Source organism: Meleagris gallopavo, chromosome 25, assembly GCF_905368555.1.
Source record: "Meleagris gallopavo chromosome 25, MGAL_WU_HG_1.1, whole genome shotgun sequence".
Lineage (NCBI taxonomy): Eukaryota > Metazoa > Chordata > Aves > Galliformes > Phasianidae > Meleagris > Meleagris gallopavo.
The window spans coordinates 2,053,225-2,064,433 of record NC_139428.1 but is presented as its reverse complement, the minus strand read 5'-3'; the positions used below and the strand labels follow the sequence as shown (position 1 = coordinate 2,064,433).

The following is an 11,209-nucleotide window of genomic DNA, read 5'->3' as shown; positions in this document are numbered from 1 at the left end:
GCCCCCGATCCTATGCACGCCTCCTTTGGGATGGGAGCGGGAGGGCGACCATCCCACCCGAACCCCTATAAGCATTAAACAGACCCCGAATAACACGGGACAACCCGGTGCCACCACCCCGCGTCCCCCCGGACCGGCGCTGCGCTGTTATAACGAAGCATCATCTCGGGGAAGGGGGGGGGGGCGAGGGGAGGGGAGGGGAGAGGAGGGGAGGGGAAGCTCCGTGCGGCGGATAGAGCCGCTCAGAGGCACCGGGGGAACCGCACGCACCGCTCCGCCTCTCCCCGCACTGTGCCCCGCAGCGCTGTGCCCGGCCCCGGTGGAGGGGGGGTCGGGGTGCAGCCCCGGGGGCTCCATGCGAAGAGGACTGAAGGTAAGAAGGGAGCGCGGGGTGAGGGGAGGGCAGGTGGGGGGGCACGGCCGCCTCTTGTGTTATGGGAATGGGGGGGGGGGGGGGTCTGAATCCTCTCGCTCTGTGTTTAAGGGGGAGGCTGTGAGCTGCCCCCCACCCAGCCGGTGAGGTTGGGGGCTTTCTTGTCATTGCGGGTGTGTGTGTGTGTGTGTCGGAGGGGGGGTCAGTGCTCCCGCAGTCCTGCGGTGAGGATGGAGGTGTGTGTGTTTGGGGGGGGGGGCAGGAGACCCCCGACTTCTGCTGTCTGCGGGGGGGGGCGGTCAGCCCCAGCTCACCCATCCGCAATGATCGGCCGCGGGACAACCGTGTACTGGAGGGGGCGTCGGGAGCCCCCCCCCAATTTGAGGGCACCTGCTCCCCCTGCCCGGTCCCGCAGTGCTGAGCCCCCCCCCCCAATAGCTGGGCTGGGAGCAGGGGCTGCACGCAGCCCACACACGTGGGGTGCCCCCCCCTCCCCCCCGCGCCCCCCATCCCGCGGTGTGTCCTGGGCAGGAACTGGCCGCTTCCTGCCCGCACAATTCCCTCCCCGCCCTGCTCCTCCCGGGACATTGTATTTGCAGCCCTGGCAGGGCCTTTCCCCCCCCCGCAGCCCCCTCGGATCCGGGAATTGCTCTTCTTCCAGCGGAAATCCTGCCCTCATTGCCAGCGGTGGGGCTGGGAGGTGGGGGCACAGCTGTGAGACGGGCATCACCTCTGGGGAGGGGGGCGAGGGGCAGCCCCAGCTATGGGGCAGGGCAGGTGGGTCTGCTGGGGCCGAAGGCTTTGGGGTGATTCGTCTCATCGCCTTCTGCCGCAGGGTATTTGTGGGGGGGCAATGCAATGCCCCACTGCTACCTGGGGAGCACACTGGGTGAATGGGGGCCAAGAGCCTCCACAGCCCTCACAAAGGGACGGGCAGGGGAAGGGACTTCTTGGCTGGAAAGCATTGCATCCAACCATGTCCCCGTTGTGCCCCACCATGTCCCCATTTGGGCGTCACCACGTCCCCACTGAGGTACCATCACGTCCCCATTGAGGTACCACCACGTCCCCATTGAGGTACCACCACGTCCCCATTGCCACCACCCTGCTGGGATGGCTGCTCTTGGGCGATGCTCTCCTGCTGTTGCATCCTGGCTGCATCCCACCCCACCATCTCTGCTGCTGTCCCCACATCCTCTCGTCCCCTCCCCTCCTTCACATCCACCTGCCCCACAGTGCTGGTCCCACAGCTGGGATTGGGGCCGGGAGCTGTGAATCCGGCCCTGTGGGTGCTGTGTGTGCTGCAGTGTTGGTTCCTCTTCTCCAGGCTGGGCTGCATCACGGTGCCCAGCACCTCTGGGGTTGTAGGGCCACGCAGGAGGACGTGAGAGTGTGGGGTATGGAGGTAGCATGCAGCTTGGGGTGTTGCCTCTCAGCCCTGCTGGGATCCCTGCTCTATTTCTCAGCCCAAAGCCTGGGTCCGTGCCGGCCAGGAGGTTCCTTTAGAGGCTGCAGCTCCTTTCCCTTCCTCCCCTCCTCCTCCTTGTTGCTGCACTCGCTGGCCGCTTCCTCCTGCCCTGGTGGAGGTGCTTGTGGGGCTGACGTGGTTCCTCCTGCTGCTGCCCACACGTTCCCAGGAGCTGAGGCCACCACGCTGTGCACCTTTGGCCCCATTCCCTCTCCCGGTGCAGCCCGTGGTCATGGCTGAACCCCGCATGTTGTTCACCGTGGTGTCCCCAAGGCCCGTGGGATGACCTGCAGGGTGACCCCACTGTGGGTCCCCCCTGTTCAGGATGTGCCACGATCCCACAGTTCTGTGATCAAACCGTGGGGCCGAGGCTGGCACTGCACCCCACGTGTGCCCCCGCTGCTGGTGGTCGTGTGGCTGAGCAGCTTTGGGACCGCAGCCATCCAACACCAGAACCTCCCCGTGCCATCAGGCTCTGGAAATCGGAGCAGATGGATGGGAAGTGGTGACGATGCTGGACCCGTGGTGCTGGGGGTGATGGAGGGCACGGCGCTGGCAGCACGATGGCACTGGGGCAGGTGGGGCCGCCAGGAAGGGCTCAGTGGCCATCTGCTGTAGGGCCAGGTGCCAACACGTGGCTGTGGGGCACGAGGATGAGCGCATCCCCTCCCCAAGGCTGGTAGCAGGGAGCTGTTTGGGGGGCTGAGCTTTGGGGTGGGTGCGATGCTGCGGGGCAGCCCTGTGAGTGCGGGGATTTTTGGGGGTTGGTGCTTTCCTGGAAGTTTGTCCTTTGCCTCCGCTGACCCTGGAATCTGTCAGTTCAGTGCAGACTTCGAGTGAAATGGGAAGCTGCTGTGAAGGGGAGGGTGCTTCCCATGGTAGGGGTTTGTCAATCGAAACGCTGACCCCGTGTCTGCAGAGGAAGCCCCAAAGAGCAGCCAAGCACTTTGGGTTTGGCAACGCTGCCCCGTCAGCAGCAGCCCCCGTTGGTTTAGGAAGCGGATGAGGAGAGCCAGCTCTGCTTCTGCTTGGTGTTCTGAAACCCTCTGCCAAGAGGGGGAAGGGAGAATCAGATACTGTGATGGGGGAACCCCCCTCCCCACCACCACCGCTCCAGGCTCTCCCACCCCTGCAGCAGGACCGCAGCCCCCCTCCCACCACGGCACTGCCTCGCTGCGGGCTGTGAGCCCCCTACTCCAACCCCGTGCACCCGGAGGAGGTGGTGCCAGTGCTGGGGACACAGCTGTCCCCACCAGCAGCCCTCCTCCTCCTCGCTGACGCTGCACGGCTCGGGATGGAGAAGCACGGCCACAACCACAGGCAGTGAGCAGAGCCTTTCCTCCCGCAGCCACCCGACCCATGGCAGCTCTGGGGACAGAGCTGGGGGCTCTGTGTCACCCTGCCCTGCTCCCTCCGGCCCCTCCGCTCGGACGGAGGTGGTCGGTTCATTGGGGACACGACGGGATGTGGTTTCAGCACACACAGAAGTGCTTCAGCTCCTGCAGGGCTGTTGCAGAGACCTTGCAGCCTTTGCAGGAGGATTGCATCCTGTGCAGGGCTCCTGGAGACGCAGCAGAGCCCTCGTGGGGATATTGCAGCCTACGTGAGGTTTTTTAGTTTGTGTCGGGTTCTGTTAACCTACGCAGGGATGTTTCAGGCCATGGAGGAGTGTTGCAGCTCATGGAGGGGTATGGAAGTCTGTGCAGAGTGTTGCAGCCCATGCGGTGTTGTTGCAGCCCATGCAATGGTGCAGCACAGATATTGCAGCCAGTGTGGGGGTATTTCAGCCCATGCAGGGTTGGGTTAGGCTGTGCAGGAGCACTGCAGCCCCGTGTAGGGGTATTGCAGCCCCCCACACAGGGGCATTGCAGGGCTCTGCCCCCCACCTGATGCTTCTCCCAATGCCTGCAGGTGCCTCTCATCCCCGAGCTGACATGGAGCAGCTGAAGTGACCCGAGGAGCTGTCACAGTGAGTGGAGACATCGTGGGTGGCAGCACCAGTGGGTGCTGGGGGGGACACAAAGCCCCCCACCAGGGCTGGGCAGGGGCTGGGGGACTTGGAGGGGGGCACAGCGCTGTGTCCATCTGTCCCACAGGCCGTGCCAGGATGGGCTGTGTGCACTGCAAGGAGAAGATGTCCGGCAAGGGGCAGGGGGGCAGCAGCACGGTGACCCCTGCACACCCCCCCTCCCAGTACGACCCCGACCCCACGCAGCTCAGCGGTGCCTTCACCCACATCCCTGACTTCAACAACTTCCACGCTGCAGCCGTGCCTTCCCCTGCACCCTTCTCAGGGCCGAGCTTCTACCCCTGCAACACGCTGCAGGCACACAGCAGCATCACAGGTCAGTGGGGTGTGTATGGCGGGGGGTGGGTGGGCTGCACCCATGGGTGCCGGGTGGGGTGGGCTCAGCCGTGTCCCCCCTTCCCCAAACTGTGTCCCACAGGTGGGGGTGTGACGCTTTTCATTGCCCTGTATGACTACGAGGCCAGGACGGAGGATGATCTGAGCTTCCAGAAAGGGGAGAAATTCCACATCATCAACAACACGTGAGCTCCCAACGCATGTCACGAGCTGGCCGGTCTCAGCAGAGCAGGGTTGGGAGGGAGGATGGTGCTGTTTGTGGGGAAGGGATGTGCAGGGCAGGCAGGTCTGTCTGTCCACCCCTCTTCCTCACTGTCTGTCCCTCTGTCCCAGCGAGGGTGACTGGTGGGAGGCACGGTCGCTGAGCTCAGGTGCCACGGGTTACATCCCCAGCAACTACGTGGCCCCCGTGGACTCCATCCAGGCAGAGGAGTGAGTATTTGGGGCGGGGGGCTGGGCACCCCTGGCAGCGCTGCAGTGATGGCAACGTGGGGCTGCGGTGCTGGTAAGGGGACCCGAAGCACCCGTGGGTGACAGCAGCCCCTGACAGGTGGTACTTTGGAAAGATCGGGCGCAAGGATGCAGAGCGGCAGCTGCTGTGCCACGGCAACTGCAGGGGCACCTTCCTCATCCGTGAGAGTGAGACAACAAAAGGTATGGGGACAGCAATGGGGCCAGGCCTGCGTCCCCCCCTGCCCCACTCCTGACTTCTGCCCTGTGTAGGTGCCTACTCCCTCTCCATCCGGGACTGGGATGAGGCCAAGGGCGACCACGTGAAGCACTATAAGATCCGTAAGCTGGACAGCGGGGGGTACTACATCACCACACGGGCACAGTTTGACACCATCCAGCAGCTGGTGCAGCACTACATAGGTATATGTAGGTGGGGAGGGGTGGGGGGGACAGAAGGGGCGATGGGACCCCCAGCTGGTTGGCTAACTGGGTGTAACTGGAGAAGGAGGGGGACCCCCAGGTGCGCCCAATCCTCTGTTGGGAAGGAGCACCCAACCTCTCCGGTAAGTGGCCCCCAGGTCTGGGTGGGTGTCGGCGGGGTTGGTAGGGATGCAGGGCTGGCCCTGCTGGGGGGAGCATCCCGTGCACGTCACAGGGGTGAGTGCAGCTCTATGGGGGTGGGTGGTGATGGCACGGACCCCCCCCCCCCTTGCTGATGCCTGCCCCCTCGGTGCGCAGAGCGGGCGGCCGGGCTGTGCTGCCGCCTGGCCGTGCCGTGCCCCAAAGGGACCCCAAAGCTGGCCGACCTGTCGGTCAAAACCAAAGACGTGTGGGAGATCCCCCGCGAGTCCCTGCAGCTGCTCCAGAAGCTGGGCAACGGGCAGTTCGGGGAAGTGTGGATGGGTAGGGCCCGCGTCCCCCCCGCTCGGTGTGCATGCTGCCTTCATCCCATGGCATCCCCTCCCTCCCCCTTCCCCCCTTCCCTGCGCCCCTGCAGAGTGCAATGATGGGTTGTGCCATCTGCTAATCCGAGCGTGCCCCGCTATGAAGCCTCAGACCCTGGGATTAGCTAAGGACGCCTGGGAGATAGAGCGGGAGTCCATCAGCCTGGACAAGAAGCTCGGCATGGGATGTTTTGGAGACGTGTGGATGGGTAAGGGGGGGCTGGGGGCAGGCAGAGCCCGGTGCCACGGCAGGTGCCCACCATAGGGGAGACCCCTGCATCACTGCGGTGTGGATGGATGGGGAATGGGGTAAGGCTGCTGTTAGCTGAGCCCATGGGGTGCCTTGTGCGGAAGTGAGGAAGACTCCTTGCCCTGGGTTGGGTATGATGATATCACAGACCTTTCTTGCCCTGCCCTGATGCCCTCAAGTCATCCCTCCATCCATCCGTGCATCCATGCACCCATCCCTCCATCCATTCATGCACCCATCCATCCATCCATGCAACCATGCATGCCCCCGTGCACTGCTGCACCTTTGCACCCCTCCATCCTGGCCCCATCAGGGCCGGCTGTCCCGGGGCTCCAGGTGACCCCGTGTCCCCAACTCAGGGACGTGGAACGGCACCACCAAGGTGGCAGTGAAGACACTGAAGCCAGGCACCATGTCCCCCGAGGCCTTCCTGGAGGAGGCTCAGATCATGAAGAGGCTGCGGCACGACAAGCTGGTGCAGCTCTACGCCGTGGTGTCAGAGGAACCCATCTACATCGTCACCGAGTTCATGAGCCAAGGTGAGGGACGACAGCACCTGCAGAGCTGCTCTCCCATGGGCATCACCCAGCATGGCTGAGGTGCGCAGGGACCTGGTCCCTATAGGGGTGGGCATCCCTGGAGGGGCACAGCACTCCCAGTGCCACCCTCTGCCCACAGGCAGCTTGCTGGACTTCCTAAAGGATGGGGACGGTCGCTACTTGAAGCTGCCCCAGCTGGTGGACATGGCTGCGCAGGTACTGGGGGGGCTGGCGTGGGGTGGGGTGACCCACAGGGACTGCACCCGGTGCAGGGGGGGTCCTCAAGGTTTCCCCACCTGCAGATCGCCGCGGGCATGGCTTACATTGAGCGGATGAACTACATCCACCGGGACCTGCGTGCTGCCAACATCCTGGTGGGCGACAACCTGGTGTGCAAGATTGCTGACTTCGGCCTCGCCCGCCTCATCGAGGACAACGAGTACACGGCACGCCAAGGTGAGCCCCACGGCTGGGCTGATGGTGTGGGGCTGGCCGTCCTGTCCCCGCTGTGCTGTGTCCTACCCCGCATCTGCAGCTGGTCACACCCGGTGCTGGGAGCCTTGGTTGATGGGATCCATGGATGATGGGTAGTCCAAGTGATGGGTACCCAAAGCTATGGGTACCCCAGGTGATGGGTAGTCTAAGTGATGGGTGCTCCAGTTTATAGGTACACCAAGTGACTGGAATCCTGGTTTACAGACACCCTGGGTTATGGATATCCCAAGTGTTGGGTTGCCCGAGCGATGGGTACCCTGGGTTATAGGCACCCCAATTTATGGGTACCCTAAGTTAGGAGTATCTGATTTTATGGGGACCTCAAGTGATTGATATCCTGGGTTACAGGTTATGGATATCCCAAGTAATGGGTTGTCCAAGTGTTGGGTTGCCCAAGTTTTGGGTACTCTGGGTTATAGGTACTCCAGTTTGTGGGTACCCCAAGTGATGGGTATCTTAAGTGATGGGTACCCCAGGTTATGGGTACCGTAGGTTATGGGAACTATGGCTGATGGGGACCCCAAATGAAGAGTACCCAAAGTGGTGGGTATCCCTCAAGTGATTGACACCCTGCGTTACAGGTACCCTGGATTATGGATATCTCAAGTGATGGGTTGCCCAAGTGTTGGGTACCCTGGGTTATGGAGGACCTTAAATTGTGGGTACCCCAAGTGATTGGTGCCCTGTGTTATGGGTGCCCCAGGTTATGGGGACCCCAAGTGATGGGTTGCCCAAGTGATGGATACCCCAGGTTATGGGTGCCCTATATGAAGGATATACCCTGGGTTATGGGAACTATGGATGATGGGTGCCCCAGGTTATGGGTACCCTGGGATGTGTGAACTCTGGATGATGCACACCCTGAGTGATGGGTTACCTGGGTGCTGGGTATCAAGATCCTCTCAGTGCACAGCTCCCCATATGTTGGATATCCCAGCGCTGGTGCTCCAGGTGTGGGGTACCCCAGGTGCAGGTGCCTCGGGGTGCCCAGCCAGGACTCACCCACTTCCCATCACCCCTGCAGGTGCCAAATTCCCCATTAAGTGGACAGCCCCAGAGGCAGCCCTCTTTGGCAAGTTCACCATCAAGTCAGACGTCTGGTCCTTCGGCATCCTGCTGACGGAGCTGGTGACCAAAGGCCGGGTGCCCTACCCAGGTACAGCCCCATCCACACCCCCACGAGCCTCAAATTCCCCACTGCTGCTCACTGATGGCAATGGGGTGTCCCGTGTCTCCTAGGGATGAACAACAGGGAGGTGCTGGAGCAGGTGGAGCGGGGGTACCGCATGCAGTGCCCGGTTGGCTGCCCCCCATCCCTGCACGATGTGATGATGCAGTGCTGGAAGAGAGAGCCTGAGGAGCGTCCCACCTTTGAGTACCTTCAGTCCTTCCTCGAGGACTACTTCACAGCCACTGAGCCCCAGTACCAGCCTGGGGACAACCAGTGACCCCATGCTGGGAGAGCTGGGGGGGACAATCCTCCCCTTTCTGCAGGGGGTTTGTTGCTCTCATCACCTTCAGCCCCTGTGAGTGCCTTTGAGGCTGTGCAGGGGGTGTCCCTGGGGGGCTTTGCACAAGGATTTTGGACTCAGGGGGCTGCGCCGTGCCCAGCTGTGCTCCCCCTCCCCCAGCACCTCTCTCATTGCCTTCACAGCCAGCTTTGAACCTGAGAAGTGCTTTGGATGGGGGAGGAATGTGCCCCCCCCCCTCCCCCTCACCTCCAGCACACAGGTGTCCTAAGGGTACCCCCTCCCCATCTCATCACCCAGCTCAGCTCTGTGCAGCTTTGAGGTTCAGACCCCAAATCCTGGGGAAGGTCATCTCACCCCCTCCTAATATTGTCTTTAATTTATAACTCCCCGCCCCAGCAGCCATCTTCCCCTCAGAGACCCCTGTATTGGGGGGAGAGGGAGGGGGGGGTGCTCCTTACCTCACCCGCTGCTTTTTTCTCTTCTCCTTAAAGCAGAACCAAAATCCTGAAAGCCATAAACTGCTGCTGCACTGAAGGAGGGACATGAGGGGGGCTGGGGGGACCCAGGGCAGGTCTGTCTCAGGGGCTGTTTCTTGTGGCCCCAATGCCTTATTTGGGAACAGGGAGGAGGGGAGCGTGGGGCAGGTTCACCCCCATAGTGCCTACAGGGGTTCATCTCAAACCCCCCAAATCCCTGCAGCGAGCATTAATTGGGGAGGGGGGGGGAGCAGTGGGGGAACACGGGGCACAAAGTGAATGTGATGGCACTGGGGAGCTTGGGGGGCCCTCCTCATGGCCAGGAGCCCCCTACAATGGGGGGTAGAGCTGTGCACTCAGGCTGTGCCCCCCCCCCCAGGAGTGCTGGGGGAAGGGGATGGGAAGGTTTTGTTGTTAATTTTTTTTTTTTAAAATTCAATTTGTAAATAGAGAGAAATAAAAACCTTTCTAACAAGCGTGGGGAGGGGGGCTGGGTCCTTCTGGCCCTACCTGGGGGGGACCCCTGTGTGAGGGCAGAGTGGGGGTCCTGTGTGCGAGTCTGGGGAGGAAGGGGTTAATTTCCCCTGCAGCTCAGCCCCCCCACAGGGCCCAGCTGTGGCTGCTAATGAATTCCCCAGCACTGATGGGTCTGGACTTGGCCCCACATGGGGGGCTCAAGGCTGGGGGGTGGGGACGTGCTGCCACCTCCGCGCTCCTCTCATCTCCTGGGTCACCACGTTACACCCACGGGGATGTCTGCACCCTGCGGGCATCGCAGTCCTCCATCACCCCCCCCCGCTGCCTGCTTTGCCCCCCAGCTCTCACTGCCTGCACTGTGCACGTGTGATGCCATGCATGCATGCACGCTGCCTGGCCCTGGGCTGGGTGTGCAGAGCACAGCGTGCACATGTGTGTGTGCAAGGTGCAATCCTGCCTTACCTCTGTGCACACGCCTGCATGTGTCTGCATGTTTGCACACCCTGCTACTTGCTGCGTGCATGCACACACACCCATCATCCCAAAATTGCTTGCTGGGAGCAAATGGCACACCCAAAGGATGTGTCCCTCATCCCCATAGCGACAGCTGGGTTGTGTTTTTCTAATCCTGTTGCAGGCCCTGCTTGCAAGGCGGGCTGGTGCACCCCTAAATGAAGCAAGGCGCTGGGCAGAGCCCATCTGCAGCTCAGCCCTAGCAGAAGCAGCCTCACTTGGCAGTGAAGGGGTTAAAGGGCGCGGTGTGGCCCAGCGTGGCTGCAGGCTGTGGGGAGGGCATCGATTTGATGTTAATGCCATGCTCCATCGACCGGTGAGCAGTGGGTGGAGGGACAGCCACCAGCCCCGGGGTGGGGAGGGCAGAGCACAGCATCCAGATGGGGGCTATGAGGTGGCCCCTCCCCGCCGCCCAGACCCTGCGGCATCTCCTGGAGGGGAAGGAAAAGAGCTCAGCGTCGCCTCCTGTCCCCACATCCCATGGAAGCGTGGCACCGTGTCTCCCCGGCGTTCCCCAGGACCCCCATCTCCCCTATACCTCCTGGATGTGCCGCCCCGCTCTGTGTTGGGGGGGGGGGGTGTTGAGTTGGACCAAGGCTGCCCACGCCGTGCCAAGCGGTGGGCGCAGGTGTGAGATGGCTGCAGATGGCCAACACCGCAGCCCTGGCACGACGGAGCTGCCACCAAACCCCACCGTGGGGACCCTCACCCAAAGCTGCCGCCACCGAGAGCCGCTGGGAAGGACCATCCCCACCCAGCCCAGCGCTGGGGGTGGGGGGCGGCTTCGTCCCCTTAAAGCTGAGCTCCCCGGGGATGGCAGCACGCAGTGCTCCCAGGTCATGGAGCTGATCCGCGTCCCTGCGGAGGCGATGACCAGACAACAGTGGAGAGTGGCCAAGAACGCAACGCGAGGCTTGGCCGGGTGCAGCAGCGCTGCTCCAGCACTATGGGAGCCGTGCCCGTAGGGGAAACCGAGGCACGGAGGGACCCATCTGCAGTCGCCCCACGGCTCAGCAGCAGGCGCTGGGAGGGGACGTGTTTTTCCATGGATGGAGCGGAGGAACAGCCACGCACCGGCCTGTGACCGCAGCTGGGGAGCACGCCAGGCTGTGCACAGCTGCTCGCCTCCTGCCTGCGTTAATGACGTGGCCTCCCTGTCCCCACCTCTCCCCGCAGCTTCGGCTCTCCAGCCTCACGGCCCCGGTTGATGGGGAGGGATTGGGGCTGTGAGGTGGGGTTCGGGGAGCGAAGCAAAGCACGGGGATGTTTGGGGCTCTGGGGTGTCGGGGGGGGAGCGGCGCTCAGCTGGTGACGCTCAGCAATGTTGGCAGCTGAGCCAAACCCGGGGTGGTTTCGCTGCCTGGGGAACGCCCTGCTCTGCCAT

General features: G+C 62.8%; 1 protein-coding gene across 2 annotated transcripts; it reads left to right on the top strand.

The window, feature by feature from the left end:
- The first annotated feature begins 204 nt into the window (after window positions 1-204).
- On the top strand, window positions 205-9,311 carry FGR (FGR proto-oncogene, Src family tyrosine kinase). Of its 2 annotated transcripts, none has more exons than XM_085208715.1 (13): window positions 205-373; window positions 3,753-3,810; window positions 3,938-4,186; window positions 4,289-4,391; window positions 4,540-4,638; window positions 4,757-4,860; window positions 4,930-5,079; window positions 5,657-5,812; window positions 6,213-6,392; window positions 6,532-6,608; window positions 6,695-6,848; window positions 7,912-8,043; window positions 8,127-9,311. In XM_085208715.1, exons 3-13 carry the CDS (start codon window positions 3,949-3,951, stop codon window positions 8,333-8,335), a joined length of 1,602 nt encoding a protein of 533 aa, XP_085064841.1. In that variant the 5' UTR covers window positions 205-373; window positions 3,753-3,810; window positions 3,938-3,948; the 3' UTR covers window positions 8,336-9,311. The 2 variants fall into 2 exon arrangements, with proteins under 2 accessions (XP_085064841.1, XP_085064840.1); XM_085208714.1 differs by lacking the exon at window positions 5,657-5,812 and adding an exon at window positions 5,398-5,562 and having other exon boundaries at window positions 206-373.
- The last annotated feature ends 1,898 nt before the right edge of the window (window positions 9,312-11,209 follow it).